Source organism: Chamaea fasciata, unplaced genomic scaffold, assembly GCF_029207755.1.
Source record: "Chamaea fasciata isolate MVZ Bird 193981 ecotype frontalis unplaced genomic scaffold, bChaFas1.0.hap1 SCAF_6, whole genome shotgun sequence".
Lineage (NCBI taxonomy): Eukaryota > Metazoa > Chordata > Aves > Passeriformes > Sylviidae > Chamaea > Chamaea fasciata.
Genome location: NW_027094091.1, coordinates 56,243,605 through 56,267,575, shown reverse-complemented (window position 1 = coordinate 56,267,575; position 23,971 = coordinate 56,243,605). Strand labels below are relative to the sequence as shown.

The window sequence follows — 23,971 nt, the reverse complement described above, 5'->3', positions numbered from 1 at the left end:
CTGTAGAAAATGATCAATTTCAGTCTCATAGCCAGGGAAGGCAAAAACTTATTTTCCTGAGCACCTGCAGAGCGATCATATTTCAGTCAGCTTTCCTGCTGTCCATCAGCATCAAGAAACCTTCAAGCTGCACTGAAGTTAGCACTAACGCCAAGTGTCTCCCAGTCCCACGTGACTGTCCCCAAACCCCTTAGGGACAGCCACACCCAAGGCAGAGGGAACTGACCAGAACCTCCTGAGAGGAGGGAGAGGAGGGACTTCTCGCCTAGCCTGTGGTGTGCATTTTCCCTAAGTTTGCTTTGCCTGTGCCCTGTTCAACACAGAGTGACTGACCTTTGGGACTATCTAGGTCCAATATATAATAAGACATCAAGTTTGCACACTCTGTATTGCTTCCTGAAAGATCTTCCCTCTAGTGATAAAGGGAGCCAGCGCACCTAATATAGGCTTTTTCAATATCCTGCAATGCCACCTTCAGTATTCTTCTGGATAAAGGTTCCTAAATTCCAGGTAAATCCCCACTTCAGCAGAATTTAGGCAGCCTAGTATTTTAAAGTCTGATTTTTAAACCTTTTGCCATTTTACTTCTTGGCAATGAGTGTGCCAAGAAGTTCAGCTAGAAGTCCACAAAACACTATGGGATTCTGCAACAGAAGTCTTCAGCAACCTGGTGGAGATTCCTCACCTTTTGCTGAAGAAACTTCCGCTATTTTCTTTGAGATCTTTTGGGTTTTGGTACAGACACACAATCCAGCACAATGTAAGCTTAGCAGTTACCTTTTAAACAAAAAAGAGTACAAACTAACAAATTTTACCTCGAAAGGGCAAAGAGTTGTGGCATGTGCCAGAGGCAGTCATGAGGTGCATTTCAATGGGTCCTTTGCTCATTATCAGCTGTTGCCTAAATCCAGCTTCTGTGTTTCTATATATCAAGAATCTGGAGCTGGAGTTCCCCACATGCCACTTCTCTTCTGCTTTCTAACCCTATTTCACACACTGAAGTGTGAATATGATGTTTTTGTAGCTTTCTGCAAGGTTTAGTTCAGATGGAATTACTGTCACTTCAGAAACATGGAGAATGAGGAGGAGAATTTGTAATATGTTGTTAAAGTCATACATAGCGTTCAAAATCTAGAGGTACACCCCTCATCCCAATGCTACTGACACTGTAAAATTATTTTCAGTGGCATGTAGTAGAGACTGTGCTTTTGACTTCAATTCGGGCAATGAGTTTTCTGACAATGCCTTGTATGCTTCTATGGGTTTTGGGGTCTTTTGAAGGAGAGAACATAGGGTAGGCTAGGGTGGTGACAAATGTCTTGCTGGCCTGAGAAGAAACATTTACAGCTGTTCTTGAAAGCATGGTGTTCTTGTGCCAGGACCAGAACAGAGCTCTGGGGAAGATATTTCTGTGAGCAGAAACAATGTGGGAAGAGCCACCATCAGCTGTGACACCACACTGGGTGAGTTTAAGTCAGAGCATTGACCTAGTTAATTGTAGTTCAGCTTTCAGCAACAAAAGTAATCAAGTATTCAGGAGTATTTTCAAGGTGAGAAGTGACCACTATATCATAAATTAATTGTGAAGAATTTCACATCTTGCTCTTGAAGCATGCTTTGAATCAGTGTTTGTTTGTTTAATTTGAATATAAGAGGAGATTATCTTTCACTCCCCAGGACCGACTCACTTCTGAATTTTCTCCAGTACACAGGTACTGTTTAATCAGCTACTTTTGCTCTGAGCTACACTGTCTAGTTTAAACTTTGGTTCCTGTTACGTTTTATCCTCTAGCTTGAAAAGGCTATTAGTACCTGCTATTACAGCCCTGTGGTGGTACTTACACAATGTAATCACTTCACCTCTTTTCTTGAAAAACTGAATAGATTGGGCATCTGAAGTCTCTTCCTGGAGAAGAACTACTTCAAATTATTTTGGGGGTTTCTTTCTTAACCTTCTCAAGGTTCTCAATATCCTTTTTTTTTTTTTTTTTTTTTTTTTTTTTTTTTTTTTTTTTTTTAATGCGGATACATAGCTTTAAACATTTGTCTTACTACTGTTTCAAGCAGAGCAAAAATCGACTATTTCCTACTTGTTGCTCCTCTGAAACATCCAGGGATAGCTGTATCCTCTTTAGGCCCCCTTTCCCTAGGAATGTAGGACGATTCTTTCCCAGTCTGACCCCCACACCCTTCCCTGTGTGCAGAGTAAACCACACACTGCACCAGAGTGGCTGGCACTTTGTCACCTGGAGATGTGTTTTTACATTAAGCTCTATTAAAGCACATTCTGTTTCAACTAAGTTCATCTTATCTGGTCTCTAATAGGATACAGTGTAATGAGAATGTCATGAATCATTGAATAGCACACTTGTCAAAAACCTGTTATGGATGTGGCTGTGTAACTTCACTAACCACACTGATAACTTCCTCACAAGAACATGAATCATATTTGCTTGGCAGGCCACTTCCCATAAAAACACTTTGTCCTTACACTGGATTTTTTCTCTCTTGTTTTTCTTCAAGTTGGTTGATGTCAGCCTAATCAGCCTGAAATTAACTGGTCACCATAATTAGTTTTTCTGCACTCTATCAGGAAACTGAACACTAAATCTTTCAAGATTTTCCTGTTATGACAAGACTTGAAGTAGTGTCAGAAAGTCACCCTCTCAGTCCTCCTGTCCATTCTTTTGGTATTTCATTGGTACATGTGTGCCATTTTTCTGGGTCTGCTGTTTTTCATATGTTCTTAGGGGATGCTTCTCCTCTTTTTAGTCTAGCAAACATGTCCTCCCTTTCTTTCCAGGTACAATCCTGAAGTATTTATTAATAATAGATATATTTTTTAGCCTTCTCTTCCTTACACTTATAAACATACAAATGATTTATTGCCCATAGCCCTTCCAGACATGGATTTTCCCCTTAGGGCTTTTGTTTCCCTGATGAAATCTCAACACTTTCTATTTAATGTTGATGCCATCTACTTTTGCATTTCAACATTAGTTCTACCTGGTAATTTTTTCTTCTCATTTGCTGACTTTGCTTTTTCAAGGAAAGTTTTCCTCTGGCTTAATGGTAGGCTTCTTGGTAAATCACCATATTTCCCTGTAAACTTCTCTATTTTATTCCCACATTCATATTTTTCTCCCAAATGCACTTTTTTTCAGCTTTAGGGAATTGACTTTATCGAAGCAGCGTGTGTGTGTGTAAAACATGGTTAAGGCTTGTTTGCTTGGATCATGGGCAGCTATGAACGTAATTTGGAAAGAGGCAAATACTGACACGAGTGAGATACTCAGGCACTCATTGAACGAAAGTAAATGGTTTCAGCAGCAGATTTTGCTAACGGGACTGCAATAGGCACTACTGATAAATCTTGTAACACATTTTTTTGTTACTGAACATAGCGATAGGAAAGTGGAATTTTGGCCATTATTTCCACTAGTATAGACAGATAGAGAGTTCAGCTGTGTTTTGATCCTTTTGAAAGGTGTCAGTCATGGTCAAAATTCTTTTGGGGTGTTTGATACACTAAGAATCTCCAAGTCTGGGCTTTCACCGAACCAAAATTATACACATCGTTTAACTGCCTCTAGAGAGCAGCTGCATCATTCTTTGAGGCTTTCTATGCTCCTGTCATACACACCTGATTTTAGTAAACGCGCCTGCCCCTCCCATTCTGGAAAGTAGAGCCGGAAAACGTATTTGGTGTGTATTTAAAAACCTGTGTACAAGCGACCACCCCTCTGAGCTGCGCGCCATCGTTACACTGTAACACCGACATTTACAATTTTCTTATCGTCTCCTGCAGCAGTCAGGCGAAGTGGGAAAACCAGGGCAGAACTGAAGTTGGAGCGGCGCTCGGAGGTGCCGGACCCCGGGGGATGCCCGGATCCCGCCACGGGCGGCCCTGCCACCGGCCCGCGCTGCCGCCAGGTGGCGCCGCCGCGCCGCTCCCGCCGCCGGCGCTTCCCCGTCCTCCGGGAGCCCCTCCGCCGCCAGGAACCGCTCCGCGGGGCCGGGCAGCGCAGCCCTTCTGCTAGGAGCCCAACTCGCCAGGAACCCCTCGGCCGGGAGCCCCCTCTGCCAGGAGTCCATTCTGTCAGGAGCTCCTCCGGCGGGAGCCCCTCCGCGGGGCAGAGCAGCGCAGCCCCTCTGCCAGTAGCCCCCTCCTCCGGCAGCCCCTCCACCAGGACCCCGCTCGGCCGGCAGCGCGTCCGTGGGGCCGGGCCGGGGTCGGGGCCGAGCCCGAGCCCGAGCCCGAGCCCGCAGCGGGAACTGCGCCGCCGTGTGCGCGTCTGGAACTCCCCCCGCGCCGCGCCGCCCCCTCCGCGCTCTTCTTTCCCGGCCGCGCTGCCAGCAGCGGGGGAGGCAGCTGTGCGGGCAGGGCGAGGGAGGGGAGGAAGGGGCAGGAGGGAGGAGGGAGAGGGGAAGGCGGAGACGGGGCCAGCCCGAGGAAATCAAACGGCCCCGACATGAATTAGGCAGCGGCTGTGGAGGGGAGGGCCCCCTCCCCCGCTCGCACGCTCGCTCGCTCGCAGGTCCCGCACGGCGCCGGCGGGAGCAGCGCCGCCCCGCTCGGAGCGGCGGCTCGGGGCGCGCACGCACACACGGACCGGCGGCGGCCGGGCGGGAGGGCGGGGGGGCCGGCAGATGAAGATGGCAATGTCTGTGATCCAAGCGTGCCGCAGCCTGGCGCTCTCAACATGGCTGCTGTCCTTTTGTTTCGTGCATCTGCTGTGCCTGGACTTCACCGTGGCCGAGAAGGAGGAGTGGTACACGGCCTTCGTCAACATCACCTACGCCGACCCGGCGGCCGGCAGCGCCGAGCTCCGCAGCGAGAAGAGCGAGTGCGGGCGCTACGGCGAGCAGTCGCCCAAACAGGACGCCCGCGGGCAGGTGGCCGTCTCCGCCTCGCCCGCCGACGTCTTCGCCTGCGACCCCGGCACCCGCTTCAACGCCCCGGCGCCGGGCAAGAGCTGGGTGGCCCTGATCCCGCGGGGAAACTGCACCTACAAGGACAAAATCCGCCACGCCGCCGCCCAGAACGCCTCCGCCGTCGTCATCTATAACATGGGCTCCAGCAACGCCAACGAGACCATCACCATGCCCCACGCAGGTGAGCCGCGCCACCCCCAGGGCTGTGCTGAGGGGCCAGACGGATGGACCTCTTTCTCCAGCCCGCTCTGCCGTCCCGCATGCCTGGGGTGGGAGCTACTGCGGGAAGGTATCCTCGCACCTCCTGATGGGGAGCACGATGGGCTGTGGGCGTCGCTGGGTGGTGGGTGCCCATCGTGGGGGCCATGGAGCTCCTCTCCATGCTGCCATGGCAAAGGATGGATGTGCTGCTAGCGAATCCGTAGCAATGCTCGCCGGTGTCCGGGGGTGAAAAGTTTGGGACATGCGAAGTTTGGGTCTAGTCCGAGGAATGGGACGCGGATCCCACTGTGGGGCACCGGTGTTTCCTTGTGTCCTGAGGGTCTTTTGGCAGGTGGGGTGGAGTGTGATTGAGAGCTTTGGAAGAGGAGAAGTTGTAGTGTTGTGGTGCAGGCTTATCAGGAGGTGCAATAAAGTAGAGAACACGGTGTCCACAGTTCTGGCTGCGATAGTGTAAAAGCTGTGAGATCGAGTTGGAATGTCGAGTGTCTGATTTGGTGAGAACATGAGACGTGTTGTCCAGGACTGGGGTGGGGGGAGTGTTTCACTCTCCCAGGTGTCTGTTCTGGTGGAGTTTGTGCTTGCAGTGTCAGCACATGGGTGGTCGGGTCCCAACATGTGCTCGTCAATTAGAACCCAGTCAAAATCCAGTGATTCAAAATAACCTAAACCCTGGCTTATGCCTACAACAAAATCCCCCACTGTTTCTGTACCAGTGCTTGATCTGAAATAATGTCTTAAAAACAGTTCACTAGATTTATATTTAGCGGCAATGTTTTCTGCCGGGGTCACTTGTCTTTTATACCAGCTGCCTATGCCATGGAGATAAAATGCCACCTATTGTGAAATCTCAGTTTGGTTTCCATCCAGTAACTAATCATGCCCAGCTGTTTCATGCCAGATGAATCTTAGTGGAGTTGGGGTAAATAGAAACACAGAAATGCTGCAAAACAGGATGTTATTCTAATGACATGTTAAATTTCCACAGTAAACTAGCTAGCTTGGATGTGCTGAGAAGCAATTTGTTGCCTAACCATAGTGCTAAAATACTGCTGATGCAAAAGCGGCGATATTGGAACCTCTTGTGTCCAGCCTGTTTCAGAGATTAACCATTTGTGTTGGGCAAATTAGTGTTTCTTTGGTAGGGTTGATGGAAGATGGGGCTTTTTTTAGTGTTTTCCTTTGGTTTTGTGAGACAAGCAACTCACAACCTCTTGAGCTTCCTAAAACTATGTTTTGTAACCTGCCCATGGTTTAGCAGCTGTTCAGATTATACTTCTTGCTACTTTAAGTATCACAGATTATATACTAAGAAGTATAAAGCAGTAGGAGCTTGGCATACTTAGGCACCCTCAAAGTAATGCTCAGGCTGTTTTAAAACTTAAGATGCAACATAGTTTGTCCTTCTCTAGTAAGCCTCTCTAAAAGTGCCAGCATGTTGGATTAATTAATGGTTTGCCTGTTTTTAAAGTATGCACTAAGCTGTTTTCCCACACAAATGGTGTTTTATTAAGAAACGGTGGGAGTAAAAAATGTGTCTAACCTTTTAAAATGCTAGAGCTTCGGTTTGTTTTAAAGTCTAAGATGAAGTAGGGAAGGAAACTTTCTTACTGAAAGTGACCTCAGATTTTAAAAATATGAACATAGTATCAATTATCCTAGGAGGAGCTTCTTTTATGTCGTGTGATTCCACAGGATTTGTTCTGTCAATCCTGAGTACTGAATTGATACCTAGCAGTGAGTTTGTTACAGCATCAGAGGCTGAAATGAAAGGAAACTTTCAGAAATTAATCTGGACATGTGAACATGGTCAGTGAGACTGAAGGACTTTGCTCATTGATTTGACGAGGTTGTCTTCATTCTAAGGATTTTTGTTCACCAAAGTTCAATGACGGTTGTTGGGCTTACCTTAGAGAAAACCTATCCTCTGTGCATGGTCAAAACTGAGAGGAGTTTTAGAGCACAAGTCTGATGGAACAGAAGAAAAAATAATTATTCTTAGATATTTAGCAATCTAGCAGGGATTCAGAACTTTACTCTCCCTCTGGTACCACTGTTACTCTGGGACAAAGCGAAATGGTCAGGCTGTGTAAAATTGTGGCTGCAAGTTTCTGACTTGCAGCTTTTGACATTTGCTTGTTCCCAGTCTAAATGATAGCGCAAGATTCAAGGGAAAAATGAATCAGTTTCTTGGTTTCTGAGTTCGGCAGCATCTGCAGTGTTCTGCCCACGCGAAATCCTGGAGTGGGAAGAAGAAAATTCCATCCTGGAAAATACTTGGAGGTTGAGAGGGGAGGGTGAAATATGACCTAAAAAGCAATTTAAAAGTCAAAAGAAATACAATGTTACTCCCTTTTTATTTTCTATTTTCCTCCCACAGATTTTTTTTTTTTTTTTTTGAGGTTTCATAGAAGCTTAAACAAACTCTTCCTATACAGGAAAGTGTATCCTGTTGCATAACAGTGTGGCTTCTGCCCTTACTAAATGACTTTTACTCCTAAGAGTAACACTACTCCTAAGGGGTTTTTTCCCTCACATACATTCTTTTCTTCTGTATGCTTTGCCTTCTTTCTCTGTCACTTTACCTCTTTGTGCTGCCTTTTCTGCTCCTCTCACCCTTGTTTCTTCCTCTGTCCCTGTGCTTCATTCCCTGCCTTAACCACATTACTTTGCCATTTCATAGTGCTTTGCCCTTGCCACTTTCTTCCCAAGGCAGTCTTTCTCTTGCCAAAGATCTTACCTCATGGCTCTATGTTTAATTATATTTCCTGTTTTCTGCTACAGTGCATGCCAATGACCCTTTGCTCATGTGGTGCCTCCTGATTTTGAAATCTATAGGCAACTGTAGCAAGATACTGTGTGTGGAGTTGAAGGAGTGTTCACAGACCTCCCTCCCACCACCCCCAAATCAAAACCAGGGTAGCATTATATCCAAGCTTGTTGTGGAAATCTTAAAATGTGAGTCCCCAGGATTTGTTTATAGACCACACAGCACAAAGTGTGCAGTTTGAACCAGTTCCGTCACCCCATGGAAAACCTTGGCTTTCAGGGAGCTTGTACTGAGGTCACTGCTTGCACACCCAGAAGGATGAGGTGGAGTTATGACATCTGCATTCACAGGAAATGTGGAGCTCTGGGATTCTCCTGCTAGGATGTCCTTAGCTTGTAGATCATCTGCTACAGCCTGTGCAAACTGGCATCTTTGTTTTTATTGGCTTGAAGGATGGCATAGGAGCTGTGAGTATGACTTGGTTTGCTTTTTGACTAAGTAGGCTCCAACCAGAGAAGAAAAAAAAGCATCTAGAATTTTTATTTCAGGTGCTTTGCATTTCTCCTAGATCAGCTCTCCTAGCAGAAAAGTACTTTAATAATATAGAGGATGTTCTTTTTTTCTCCAGAAGAATAATCCATGGGGTTGGCTGGGGTTTCTCATTGAAGTTTTTTCTTCCTCAGACCAAATTAGCTATTATCTAGGTTTGAAAAGGCCCCAGCCACTGTGTCTACATTTAATAACTTAGTATTAATTTGCAGTAGTCTTACTACCTGTTGTAGCACATATCCTAACATATTCTCTGACTCTGAGTAGAGATAGTAAGAGAGCCTTCCAGAAGGTGAGAACTTCCTTCTCTACAGTTCATATTTGAAGGAACCTACCTGGACCATTTCTAACTTGGGAACCTCTCAGGTGCTTGGGGCAAGGGAGGATTGTTAAGTGTGACTATACACGATTCCTGTGTGGGTAAAAACCAAATCTGTAATAGTCTACATAGTTTCTAAGATTCAGTTGGAATTCTAGGATGCATCAGATTATCTCACAGAGTGGATATTGTTAATATGTGAAGTAAATTGCATCCTACGTATTTTGCACCAGGAACATATGTTAGTCAGGCAGTTTTGCATTCTCCATATTCTGCTTTTCCAGTGCATCCCATCACAAACTTTTAAGTCACATGCCTCACCTCTGACAACCCCTTTGCAATAAAGGGCAGATGCCTTGGGTTTTTTTGCGGTGGCTCATACACACAGCAGCAAATAGCAGCTGTATCTCTGAGACATGAATCTCGTAAGTGGTCCAAGATGATTCTGACTTCTCCCCTCCCTCTCTGGCCCTCAAGTGCAGAGGGTGTTTGTGCCAGACTGCATGAGGAGGGCATGGCCATCCCATTGAAAATTCTGAAGTGTCCCTATGCACGTGCTGTGAAAGGAGCCTGACTCAACCTGGGAGCATTCAGCTCAGTAACAGTCTCCTACTTTGTACTCAGATTTCTGTTCCTTGATCAATGACTAGTCTTGCCTTTTACATATTTTAAGATGTGTTGGTAATAGTTTGGGCTTTGGGCCACCCTCTAGATTTGTACTGATGTGCAAATTAAACACCGAAGTTGAAGATTTTTCTCTTTACAGACTTAATTCAGTACTGTAGCTACATTTGTTTCCTTATTAAAACAATCGTTTCCCTAAACTTTGGTGGAATTCTAATGAGGAAAATATGCTGAGAGCATTCACACTGAATTTACATATGGATAAGTGTGAATTAGTGGAGGGCTGAAGATACCAGCCTTCCAGAGTCTGCCATAATTTTTTTCTTTTCCAGTCACCCAAGATTGATTCCTAATAGAAACTCACTCAGTGGGGGAGGGAGATGGAGATTAGTGCATCTCTGAGCCCTGTCCATTGAGGCTTTGCTGGGATATCCTGCCATCCTTAAGAACTCAGAAGGGCTCATGTAGGCCTGGCTTTCTGCAGTGTTTGAAAATCTAGTTCTCTGTTTACCAAAAGTCAGGGTTTCTAGCTGACAGGCTGTCCCACTGCATTCATTCCCTGGTGAGCCACTCTTCTGCTGCTAGTTCTGCTCTGAAGAGGTTCTTGACGGCTTTACTGCCCGTGTGTTCAGCTGTGCCAGGTGGAGAGGGCACTTGGTGCTTCTAGGTAACTAGTTCAGGTCAAACTGAATTGAAAGGAATTAATATGACCTTGAAGGGCTAGAAAACAGAACAATGCTAGTCCCTGGCACAGCTTGGAGCGGCCACTTCAGCTGGGGCACTGACTTTTGTCATTAGATGAGACATTTTTACCTTGTTGAGTCTTGCATCTCTCATCCTCACCGCTGGGTCATGTGTGTCCTTCAGAGCCCACTGCAGACAGTGGGAAGAAAGACAGTGGAAGGACACTGAGTCCATTGAGCTTTGGATCAATAAGCTACAGCTTTCCCTACAAAGCGGTGAAGTATTGATTCATTGAAGATTTCATTGATCCTCCGAGTTTATTGATCGCAAAAGCAGTTAGATTTCTGCTTTGGTTATCTGCAACATTTGCAACATTCACTGCAACAGTGACATTCGTACAAGTGCTGTCTTCAGATCTCTGCAGCAGGAAGTGACACAGCAAGAAGAAAATCTTCCTCAGGAGCAAAACTGTATCCACATCCACACTAGCTACTGTCTGGTGATGTGTAGTGCCTCTTTTTGGTATGTAGTGCTTAGGAGAATGGCTTGCTTTTGAGAAAGCAGTGGTTTGTCCTGGTCCCATTGATACTTTGTCTTTAAAATGGTATATCTTAGCTTGGGTTATTAGAATATTGTGACAGTCTGTGGCTTAGTGTAGCTCACTAATTGGTGCAGGCACATTTCTGTGCTACTTCCTTTCACATCACAGAGGTCAGGAACATTTTCAGCAAAAAGGGAGAGAAAACTAACTAGTTCAGTGTTGACACTCTTTTGAATCTTTCCCTGGTGAGAGAAGAGGACACTTTCTACTTTTCTTATGTAAGCAGAGGCCTAAAAGAACCCATTATTGTGCAGCACTTGTTTGGTGGAGCTCATGGTACTTTGTCATGTGAGACGACTGAGTTTCAAGTGACGTCTGCCTCTGTACACCACGAGCCAGGCTGATGAAGAGTTAGGTCTTTATGAAGGGATAACCCAACCACTTCTCCACTTCCCAATAATTTCTGCAGAGCTAACCTGCACAGAAACAGCATTCATTTCAAGACAAGCCCCACTTCTGCCCTTTCAGCTACATTTGAGTAACAGTCACTTGATGACTCCTTCGGTGCAGAAGGGGGTGAACAATACAATCATTGACTCATAGAAATCAGATATGGAAAAGATTGAGTAGTCCATGTAATCTGCCACCTCACTAATGCAGGGCTGCTTCCTACAGTGTTACCATCCACTACCATCACTGTGCTTTTTGCTTAGCATCTTGCAAAGGGAAGAATTTCGGGGTGCTTCAGAAACAAATGCAGTCTGTATGAGAATGGTCCTGAGGCAAGGGATGCAAAATGTAGGAAGATGTTAATTAGTAATACTCTATCTTGCAGTAATATTAAATTCACATACCTTCCTCAAAAGCACATCAGCTGAAGGATAAGGTTAAAAGCCAACTGTATCCATTGGATGTCACAGGCTAGGGGAGCTACATGATAATTGGGAGAAGAAGGAAGTGGCAAAATATCTTGCAACTGGTTGTGTGCTAACAGGCTTTACTGTGCTGGGTCTTTATTCTGTAGTGAGATGGGATCCCAGACTTTGTTAATGACCAGTGCTCTCCTCATTTCACTCCTTAATGTTTTGGTTTCTCTGGAAAAGAAGTCTGGATGGTTCAGCCTCAGGCCAGGCACTGCAGTTTGACCAGATCCTGAATGGGGATGAGCAGGGGTCAGGGATACCCCTCGGGGTATCCTGCTTTTCATGAGTGCATTTGGATGTAGTATCTCAGAATGTAATTCTCTTGAGAACTACAATTTCTGTTACCGGGAAAAGAAACCCCAAACCTCTTAGAAGAAACCTTAACTTTAAAGATTCACCATATTAAACCCACCAGCTGTATATCTACTATCTGATGCACTGGCCACATCAGTATAAATAGAAGTAGCTCTTCAGCCAGCTGAAAATTACTGAGTTGGGTTCTTACCGACTCCTGGAAACAATGTTTTTTAGTTCAGAAACAGATGGTGGGAAACACCTCTCCTTTCACCAGTTCTAGTAGATAGGTTGTAAGTATTGTTTGCTCATGAAACATCAATACTATGCAGCTGTGTTTTACAGAAGAGGCCTAACAAGGACATCCTCTACCTTCTGTCTCCCCTTCAATAAATTATTTGAAATAAACCTTAGAAGACTAAACTGAGGAGAAAGGAAGGAGACAATGAAAAAAATAAACTGTTTATTTTATTGCTATTCCACACTGAAATATGAAAAGCTAGCATACTTCATTCTGTGCTACTAAAAGATAATAGCTTTTTAAAATAATTGTTAATTTCTTTTTCCTCTCAAGAGTGGCCAATAAATAATGTCAATAAAGTGAAGTGCCTGTTCATTTGCCTCTGACAGTATAATCGTGCTGATATTCAATTATGTTGCTAGACCTAAAGGTCTGTCAGAGTTTTGGTCTCGAATTTGCTGTGTTTAACTGTGTTTATGTACAGGATAGTCCTCCTGTAAATTGGAAAAGTATTTTCAGTTTGAGACAAAATTAGAAGGAAAAGAAACAGTGTATCTTTTTAGTTCCCAAACCCCGGTAACAAAAATTGCAACCATGTAACTCCATAGAGTCCTGGCTTGAGTATGTCTTATGTACTTCTTAAACATAGCTGGAAACGTTACACCTGCCCAGGAATGCGGTTCCTCCAGGGATACATGGAAGAGGGTGGGTTGGCACGTGCTCCCTTGTGCTACATTCTTAATGAGACATAGCTTTTAAAAATGAATTTCTATTCCACAGTGTTGTGAGCCTTTATCATGAAAGAGGACCTCAGCAGTGGGGTGCTCCATAACAAAGCAGTTATTTCTGTATGGTTTTCTGCCAAGAAAACGCTTACTACTTTCAAGCCCCTTACTACTGACATATTTGTCTATGAACCATCATCATTTGTCACTGAAATGGGCTTAATGACATAGGATTTTATTCTTCCTTGTAATTTGTTCCATATCCTGGCCTTCCTCCCTTCTTTGGTTTGCTTCTTACTGTTCAAGTCTTTCCTCACAAGCCATCCCTTTTTTGCAAGTCATTGTAAGAACATCTCACCAGATAATGTATGTATCATATTATTAAGGGAATTATACATCACATTAATCTCTGGCTTCCAGCCCTATAAATCACACATCATTAAACTGTGCTCCTCTATTTGTCATTTCATTTTGCAGTCCTTGTCAAAAAGTTCTTTTGTTTTTTTAGCATGGTCACTGTTATGTTACATTGAATGTCGCTGACATTACCCGGCCATGTTCAGAATGGGCTCCAGAGCCTAGTGGGTAGTTTTATCTTTAGTTAACATTTATGCCTAATGTTGAGTTTGCTGTAAAATGTGTCAGCTTTAGTTGAGTATGTGTTGTGGGTTGCCTGGGTTCAGACCCAGCACAATACGCTCTACGGTTTTATTGTTTTGGTTAAATTGATTTGTGGAGCACTTGAGAAGCTTTTGCACCTAATTGTTATTCGCATAGTAGCAGAGCATTTCCAGATCCTCAGGATCAAAGCTCTGTGTGTCTGACAAGTTTCACTATAAAAGATTTCTTGCGTTTTCCAATTATGCAAAGATTCTCTATCAGTATCTGATAAAGATCTCTCTGGTTTTACATCCTGTGATGCTAGCTAAAACGCTCCTATTCTTCCTTTTCTATTTCACTAGCTTCTGTTAGAGGACAGAAATTATTTCTGCTTTTCCTTTGCCCTTTCAAAAATCTCTGTGTTAGAGAATCTTAAATCTTCGGCTATATTTCTAGTACATGTCTGTGTTTGTACTCAAAAATAAATCAGTCTTTAAAACAGGACAGTCTGATGCTGCAGTCACATTCGTGATTGCTTCTTATACTTGCCCAGAGTATGCTTTCCCCTCTTGTGCCTTTTTAAGCTTTTATTATATGCTTATTGTCTCCTAGTTTTACCTGCCACTATCATGTTCCTTGACAGAGGCAGCTTTTGCAAGATTGTGTAATCTCTGTGCCTGGTCTCTTACTGCTCTTTATGTGGCCATGTGTTTGAAGTGCCATCTGGTTGTCCATCAAACCCGTACCTTTACTAAACACTTTATCAAAATTTCTCATGCTGGAAAATCAGGAGCTGAGTAAAATACATTATGTCTTTTTATAATGCTGTCTTTGATGTATTTGCCTTGCCTTATCTTTCCTTCAATCCTATACCCTGTTTATTTTCTACCTAATTTTTTTTCTCTTTGGTTCATTGGGGTTTTTTCTTTATTATCCCTGCTTCCAATAAATCTTTTCCTTCAATTTCTCACCCTTTTTTTTTTCTTGCCTTCTTCCCTTTCCTTTTATGTGTTCTGCACCTGTTTTTCATCTGTACTATTTTCATTTGGTTTTTTTTTTCCTTTCTGCCCACTCCTTACCAGGTTGACAAAAGGAGCCAAAGGCTATTTGCTTTGCATAAGCATTGACTGTAAGAGGAAGCAGGGCAGGATTATGCTCTTTTGGTGGCTTTTCCCTTGCAGCTGACTCTGGGTTTAAAGAGCATCTGCTGTCTGCTACTCCGGGTGAGCTCTGAGGAGTAGGGCACCCACAATTGGGAAGTCATCAGAAGAGTGACAGGCACAGCACATTTGCTGTGCATAGAAGGGGTTTGTGCTGAACGCCATCAAGCTTTTTTTGTGAATTCTTAAGACTAAATTATGGTCTCCTCTCTTCCGTGCTCTTATGGAAGAAGATTAAGTTTCCCCCCACACTGGATGCTAGAAAAAACTGATGGCAAATTTTTCTAGCAGAACTGTTTTTCTTAGGTAGTGAAATGGATTTTCAACAGAAAACTGTTTTGGAAAATTTTTGCTCTCTGGAAACAGATCTTACAGGTCTGTTTTGAATAAAATTTTATTTTAGTAAATATTTTGTGTTTCTGAATTTCAGTTTCAGAAGCAGTTTGGTTTCCCTTTTCAGTTTTTTTGATGATATATTACATTTTAATCAGCTGCTACCAGCTTTAGATACTAGCTCCCTTCCAGGGCACAGACCCGACTTCTTCCCAGCTCACTTTTCTCTGGGAATCAATGCATGCACCTGATCATCATCAGTATTATTTAAAGATACTGTCCTCAGGTTTGCAATGCTGAATTTCTTTTCCCTGTGACTGTGTGACAGCAGCTTTCTGAGTTCCCGCGGTGCAGTCCTTAAGCTGTGCAGGGTCTTTAGCTCTTGCTGCATGTCTTTACTCACAGATTTCAGCACTGTGTCTAGATACATACAGGAAGGATACTCAGTGTGAGGTAAAGATTGCTCTCACAAAAGCATAACGGGGATCAGTAGCTGTCAATGCAAGTGAAATAAATTCAGGCTTGTAGTATGGTACAATTTCCTAAATGGTTGCCCATACCTTAATGTTATTTGCATGGGACTGGATAGTTCTCTAAATGTCAAATCCTGGTAAAAATACCCCATTCTCTGGGGAAATTGTGGTGGTGTTTGTGCAAGGAAGGTTGGAGAAGGTGTTCATAGTAGTTCTTGTGATTTTCGGGTACTTCCCTGGATCTACCACCCAGCTCTTTTCCACACTTGAAGACTCAAAACTGCTCTGGCAGAAGCTCTGCACAATGGGCAGAGATAAACCCTATGGAGTGAAGCACCAGCTTTTCACAACAGGATCTCTGCAAAGCCCTTAGCTGTGTGACAGGGATGAGCCAATGTCAGCTTGGTATTTCTTTGTGACTGTTGCTCATAGGAAGGAAACTGCAAGATAAGGCACTTGCAATAAAAACAGTCTGAGCTACTTCTATTTTTTCTGTCTGAAGATAGTTAGCAAATGCAGAGACGTGTCTATAAGCCTCCACCAACCAACCATTTGCTGAAGCTTGTCTTGCAGCGTGAGAGATGTAAAAGCCTTTTTCTTCTAAAACTTTTATTTAACTGTTGAAACCCAGCTCAAGGGAATGCTGTGATGGAACACAACCTAGAGCAGCAAAGCTATCACAGGTGAGGATGACACAGTTCAAAACTTGATGGTACCATAATTCACTTTGCCAGAGAAACAGATGAAATAGCCATTAGATGAAAGTCACATGGATGAACCTGAATCCTGGAGAGGTGAATTCATGCTGATGAGAAAATAAAAGCCATCAAATAGGTGGTGGTCTCCCCATCATGTGGGAAGTCTTCCTCTCAGAGACTGTGAAATGTCTTTGACCAATCCATATATCTTAAACCTCATTTCAGTTCCGCACTGACTCCCATTTCTCACTGGCACCCACTGTCATGATCTTTGGCATTTCCTTTTTTGCTGCCTCACTGCTTGTCCTGGGGGATGACACTGTTTGTCCCAGCCCTTCCTTGCTGCCTTTGCAGGTGGGGGGATCATTCCTTGAGATGATGAGGTTCTTGGTCAGCTCCAGTTTGAGCTTGTATGTTTTTCTCTTGTTGCATTTAGCAGTTCTGCATGTTTGGGAATGGCAGGTTGCATTGCTCCCAGAATGCTGCCCTGCTGGATCCGTGGGTAAATGAGATAGGGAAAGCCACCAAACAGCTTGACTGCCTGTGAAAGCCATGAGCTGTCTCAGGCAGTTGGGATCCTCTAGGGCACATTGATTCTTCAGGGAGCTCATCTGTCATCTGCACTCCCCTGACCTACTGACCCCTGCTTAAGAAGATGCACAGGAAAAATCCTTTTTTCAGTGTCAGTGAGGGTTTGGTGGGGGTTTTTTTGGTTGTTTTTTTTTTGTTTGTTTGTTTTTTTTTTTTTTTTTTCCGTCTAGAAACATTCTCATTTCTTTATTGAATACCCAGACAGCCTTCTTTTCTCCCTTTTTTTTCTATCCTAGTCTAATAACCAGAATTTATTGAGATGCAAGTTATGAGAATCCGCAGACAATTTTTAAAACAAAAATATGACTGCGTAGCTACTTATTTCCAAAATTATGGCTTCTAATGGTTGTTAGTGCAAAGAAATTTTTGGTACCAGAGAATTGCTGTTATCTGGTTTCTAAATATGCATGACATCACTTCTTTCTGCAATAATGAAGAGCTCCATTCCCATTAACTAATTTGTGTAACCATCTTTCTGCTATTAGACTTACAGAAAATAACAAAGCAGGCATTGAATTTTAGTGGAAAATATCTCCTGTTGAGTACCATGTACATTTGAAGTGTAGAATCTGTTCTTAGTTCTTAACCAATGCTGTGTTGAATTAGCTGTTGTCTTTTCATTTTCTGGCCACTAACCAGGAATATTTTTTGCCAATGCAAAGGCGACTCAGCGAATTCTATCAGAGCTGTTATCTTTGGCTCTCACTAGCCAAACGTGTTGTGGATTAGGCCACAAAACAGGAGCTACTGCGCATATGTAAAGCAGTAGTCTCCTTGGTAGTAATGATAGCAGGGAGGCAATTTTAATGGGGTCTCACTTCATCTAATACAGCAGCTCCCAAAATCTCCTCCTCGCAAACGAGACCAACACTTGAAAACCACTTCTCACTTTACTAAGCTAGTGATTTGGCTATCATAAAACTCAGTAGCAGGTATTTTAAAATTATTTCTAATGTCTACATTACATTAAATTAACTTGGGGAACGCTTCGTGGCCCAGTTGAGGAAAATGTTTGCACAAATGGTTATAGTTAAGCTCACATGTGGTTCTTGGTGAGAATGGACTGGAAGTTGAGCACCCTGACTAAATGTCACTGCAAGTGGTTCTGTGAGGAAATGTCATCTATGAAAGATGTAGAAGTGTCTGACATGGCCCAGAGGCTTATTACTAAGAATGTTAGTGTGGTCGTCTCAGGTGAAGCTTATGCCCTCCTACAGGACTGTGGATGCTCCAGATCCTTACAATAAGCACTTCTATTTGAAATTGCAAAAATAAGATACATATACGTTATATGTCACTAAAGAAGTGCTTAATAAATATCGATTAAAAGAGATGATTTAATTATTTCTCCGTTCTCCACATAATTTGGCTCCTGCTTTCTGGGTTCTCAGCCATATGTGCATCACACTAAGAAGCAAAAGGTGCCTCTCAACTTCTAGTGAACACTGTGCCCCTTGCATCTGTGGAAAAGCTGCCCACCCAAACCCTTTCAAACCCAGCTGCTGTCTGTTCTCCACTGTTTTAGTTGATGTTTGTCACCATTGCATGCAGAGGAACAATCACAGCTGTGGGAAGCGTGGACAGCTGTTTGGTTATTTGCAGATGGCTTAAAGATGTGTATCAGCCAGTGATTTGTACTTGCTAGGTGAGCTAGAGGAGTTCATGTAATTTAGAATAGCCACATAGCATTTCTTTGTTAATCAGGGAGTCGGCTAATTTGGAAATACATTTATATCTAAGGCCAATCTGATACACAGCAGCTCCTTACCTTACAGCCATTCCAGTTTGGGAACAAGGATTGTAATGTTATGCAGTTTTGGTTCCAGTAGATAAATTTTTGCATCCTCCCTTGTGGCCTTATCAGTCTGTCAGCTTCATTTTGCTTTGAGAAATTCAGGACAAGTTTCCTTAATGTTCCCAGTGGTACATATCAGTTTTGGATAGAACTTTTAGCCATTTAGAGAGTTGTTTGGGTTATGTTGAGATGATGGGAAACTGTAACCAAGGAGGAGGGAAGTGTAAAATTAACAGATGTTCCTCTTTTAGACATTCCTAAAATGCTAACTGCCATATATAGTTAAAGGTCTCTGCCTGGAAATAATGCAATTATTACTTCTAATAGCCTTTGAGTACATATGGGAACCCCACAACAACTGTGTTAACTTCACAGAAACTCTTGCTAGACCAGGCAAATATCGATGCAGGACACACAAGTACTAATGAATACCTGAGGTGACTCTGCAGTGTCTTCAGTGCTTTGCAAATCTGTATTTATCACTACAAGCCTCAAAGATGTTCTGTGATCTGCAATGTGAACGGCCTGTGTGAGTGGAGGTGATGAGTATCTTTGAGTGCTGTGCTCTTCACAGGCCTGGGCCCTACTTTGCCTTCTCCTGTACCTCCTTGTTTAATAAAACAGAGTTGGAATCCATCCATCAGTGAATTACTGCAGGTTTGATTAATTTATAAATAAACCTGATGTTCATGCTGTTATCCCACAGTTGTCTTCGCTTGTTGGCAGGAGTTTCAGGATCTGAGAATGCATTAAGTCTTTATTCATAAAGTGCACGATATTAAGTCAACTTAAGAAAAAGTAATTACAATTTCATTTTGGTTTCCATCTTTAATAATGGCAATGTCCCTATCACTGAAATGGATAATATTCACAGCATGGAAGCACCTCCAGGCTTTAGCAGTGAAGAGACTACTCTTTTTTTGAGAACTCCTTAATCTTTCCTTTAGAAAAAGCATTCTGAGATTGCTGATGTCCAGAAATGCACTTACCTATGCCACTAATTTGTAACCTCACTTCTGAAATCCTAACCATACTGAAGTCAATGGCAAACCTTCCTAAGGATTTCATTGCCAAATAGTAAAATCAGGAAAATAAATACCTGAACTCATTATGTCTTCTGCTGCCATCGCAATTTTTAACACTTTGTCAAGTACAGAAGAGCCACCAAGAGACTTAATACCAGGCTTTCACCAGCATTGCCAATGAAGTATCAACAGTCAGCATTTCATATGAAATGTGCACATCTGTTGGATTCAAGCAAGACATCAGACAACACCACAGCTTCATTAAGATAATTCTATGATTGCCTAAAATGATGGGTCAGCCTGTGAGTGCCTTGAACCTGTAACTATTAACTGACGTGAGTTCTCCAGCACATTTAACAAAGGGTCCACCTGGCCTCAAGTGAATGGATAAAATATGTAGTCATTGTTATATTTATGATATAAGTAGAAGTTGATTTTCTTACCTTTTGAAAAGCTTGAGAACAGTGGGTCATGTCTTATGTATATTTCTGACCGTGGGCTTCAAAACTTTTTTTTTCTGAAATTTCCTGACGGCTAAAATTTGGTTCCTGCAAGGCTCGTGGCTTTTGTGTGAAGTGAAAGGAGTTGGGTGCTGTGGTACAGTTTGAGCTGTGTTAGGAAGGGGCTGAGAAGCTTGATGTGCAAGATGCACATCCCTGCTAGCTTGTCTCCAAGGGCAGGGAGAGAGGGTGCTGCCTGGCAAAAGTCATAGTAGAGATAAAATCTCTGGCATCTCAAGCAGGTACTGGCTGGATGCACTGCAAAAATACCTGCTCTAAATTTGGAGAGCAAGAGCAATATGGTTTTCACACCTTTCTTCACTAACTGGTGTACTTAGAAGGAATGGCAATGATGACAGCTTCATCACGAGGGAAGTGCTTCCGTGATGGTTGTTAAGAGAATGCTCAAAGTGCTCAAAATTAGCATTCACAGTCTCCAGTGAAGGAGTGGAATCTGTGTTTTGTGCTATCCATCTATATACCGAATAAATGTGGACAGTTGTCATAGAAATAGTGACAGAGACGAGGTCCATCCACATTAAGCCTAGCAGAGGTAATTTCTAAACTACTTCCTGTCTGACCAAGTTAAGATGGCATTTAATATGGGCTGAATCTGTTCCAGACAGAGGGTTAGTTATTAGATCTTAAAATACATGGCTGCTTGGTGATTTTTTTCTTTTTTTTCCCATAAGTTTTCTAGAAATACCATTCAGCTGAAGAGACCACAGTGTAGGCAACACCACATGGTGATTTCACTGCCTTCCTCCTGACATGCATATTGTGTTTTGAGTGATGCTGGTCTGTTTTGAGAGCTTGTGGGATTTTCAAAACCACTGCTACGTTAATCTCATTTGGGTTCTCTAACATTCTTCAGATCACTCTCTCTTTTTCAGAGTCTGATTACAAGATTCTGAATGACGTTTTGTACTGCAAATGGGCTGTTTTCAGTTTTCACTGCACCTTCATTTTGGATATCTGTAACTGTTTAACCTCTCTGTGAGTCTTCAGCAGTGAAATTCTCTGCTAATCAAGGTGGTTGCTAATGAGAGAATCTCTGTCTCTCACTCAGTATAGGCACTGCTGTATCCTAAAGACGTCTTGCCCTTCTCCTTGATCCAGATTAATTGTAGGAGGCTAAATTCAGACAGAAATACCAAATGCACAGAAATGCTTAACCGAAATGTTGCAATTACATAAAAGCATGAGAAATCAAAGGAAGGATTCAGATAGGTGATTGCGTGTGGAAATAACAGGGTAGCTGAAGTTCATTATCTCAGCTTGTAGTTCTGATCTGCTCATATATAGACACTGAGTCATCCAAGGCAGAAAAGTACATGAGGCGAGAGAACATAAGCTTCATACAAGAACCAAGGTGAATAGAATTACCTGCATTTCATGTTCTCTCTCTATGGGCTGAATTAGTCTCTGATGCAATCCGAACGCAGAAATACATGAGAAGCACTAATATTACCAGCAGAGGAAAATTTTCAATAGTTACGCCTGCTATTCCTCCCTCGGAGGCAGTGTGTGTTTTGTTTGTTGTTGGGTTTTGTTAGTTTTGCTTTGGGGTTTTGGGTTTGGTTTTTTTTTGTTTGTTTGTTTGTTTGGTCTGGTTTAGTTTGTTGTTTCTGGTTTTTTGGTTGGTTTGGGTTGTTTTTTTAAGGGAGAGGAAACAGGCATGTGAAATAGCATGTAAGTATCTGAAACTGCATGATACAAGATCTGAGCTGCCTATTCAGGGAATAACTAGAAGCTACTATTGAAGATTGGCTTAAAACAAACCTTGCTTTGGAATCAACTGTGCAACTTAAGTTCATCCCTTGTCATCTTCAGCTCTTTCTTGTGTACTAAAACTTGCTGAATCTGAGGCATGATTTAGTTTCTGAACATCTTAAATCTCAAACATGTCATATAAAGTTTTTGTTTCAAGTAATTTAGAGAGTTGTGGAATTCACATTCAAACTCTGAACCTCCTGGCTGCAGTACATGTTCGGATAATGAGATTTCAGTGGGGAAATATAGCCTTTGCCTTATCTATTGCAGATACATCCAGCATGGAAAACTCCTATAATCAGCAGATACTGTAAAAAGATCTGCATGGATATTTATTTGAGCGTTAAAAAGCAAGAATCTAATTAGCAATGCACAGTGGTATCAGCATTACGTTAAGTGCTTTTGTTTTCATCATCCTCAGAGCATGCCTAAATCTGAGAGAGAAATGAGGAAAACCATATAAACAGCCATACAAAATCAGCCACAGCTGTACAAATTGTAGTGCGGACAAAAATGTACTCTTTGGTGAAGCCTGAAAATATTGACAGATAACTCTGACAAAAGCTTTGTTGTAGAAATGTGAGCACGTGCAGCACACACTGAGCATCACCAGAGCATCATGAATTTGCCTGAGAAGCATGTGCTAAGAGGAATGTATTTCTGACTGAGGGGGATTTTAGTTCTGAATTTATTGCTGCATTGCCACATTCTTGTAAAAGTTCAGAGGAAGGACTCCGCCTGTTTAAAGCAGATTTGGACCCATTTATGTGTATCACTCCCATGTAGGCATCTAAATACTTCTGTTTAGGGGTAGATAGCATGAATCCTTAGCCTGGGGGTACAGATGTGTGTATGTCCGTGTGTCCTTATTCACATGCATGTGTCTAAAGAAATAGTAACTTTCTCCATGGAGATCAGCTCCAGCAGGTAACCCGCACCAGATACTGAATTCACAGAAGAGCCTAGGATGTAGAGACCCCATATCATTATTTGGCCAATAAATGATCTATGTAGACAGAAACAGCCCTATTTTTGAGCACATGTGGCATGGTGGTGGTACTTTTGCTGGTTTGCTTTAGGGTTCATTTCAATTGCAGTTCTGCAGGACATGGGAAAAAAAAGAAAAAATAGGGCTTTTAAAATTGTTTAGATAGTTCTAAGAAACCCCTCTTCTGTCTGCTTCTCTGATTTGGGAGGATCCAGGAGAGAGGGAGGAAAGAAAAAATCTGAGCAAACTTGAGTCCTTAACCTTTCTGGTATTATAATGCAAATAAAATGTGTTGTCTTGCAATGTAAATAAAATGTTTGATACAGACAACTCATAATGCAATCCTGCAGCTTGTATATGCACAGGTGTAACAGAGTGGGGATAGGTATTTGCCTTCTATTTGTCAGCTTTTCAGAACACTAAAAGCAAGAGATACCATCTGGAGAAGAGTTTCTAAGTTTCTGAGAACAAAAATGAAATAAATGTTGTCCCCATATTGTTCCAACTGCTTGATTAGAAATGAGTCAGATTTTGATCTCTGTGTTCTTCTCCGTCTGGACACGTGTACTCCCTGGTAAGCTCAGACATGAAATTTAAAAGTCCGGTTAGAAGTGTTTAGATCTGTAGGTAAAACCCTTAGCTAAAACAACAAGGTTCCTTGTAGGCAAGTGAGAGATTAGTTTTACAGTGTAGGCCCTCATGCTGAAAATACTCATGTGGGCACGTAGCATGGATGTAATGAACTTGCTTGATCTATTTACAGCCTTACTCAGTGTATGTTTTTACCCAGATGGTGCTCCTTAAATTTCACTGGACTGTGTTTATGAGCAGCAGTTCACACTAAAGATCACAGTGCAGAACAGGAGTCCAGGTAGCAAACAAATACGCTTAATTAAGTAGGCATTCACAATTAATTAATACAATACTTATAACCTTTATATGGTATCTCTCTGCAAGAGGGATTTGTAACTTTCAAAATTGCTAGCAATTACTATTTTGTTTTTGATTTGGATAATTTTCTTCACAAGGATAAATAAGTAACATTCAATGATGAGAATGGAGAAACATGCAAAAAGGGTGGAGTAGCCAAACCTTACAGTGTGCCAGGAGTGGATTTGAACCTTCCAGCATCTTCTTCACTCTAGTAATAGATCGTTCCCATCCCTACAGCACCTTGCTCCACTAAGCTTCCTAACTGCTGGTTTTGGTTC

The 23,971-nt window shown here is 42.6% G+C and overlaps 1 protein-coding gene across 3 annotated transcripts in view; it reads left to right on the top strand.

The window, feature by feature from the left end:
* Positions 1 to 4,650: 4,650 nt before the first annotated feature.
* The window catches only part of RNF150 (ring finger protein 150), a 114,177-nt gene continuing 94,856 nt past the window's right edge, over positions 4,651 to 23,971 (top strand). For 2 of the 3 annotated variants that reach the window (XM_066186433.1, XM_066186431.1), the window contains exon 1: positions 4,651 to 5,116. In XM_066186433.1, coding sequence (XP_066042530.1) covers positions 4,651 to 5,116 — 466 coding nt within the window. The remainder of the gene's footprint in view (positions 5,117 to 23,971) is intronic. The other variant, XM_066186434.1, reaches the window with a different exon arrangement.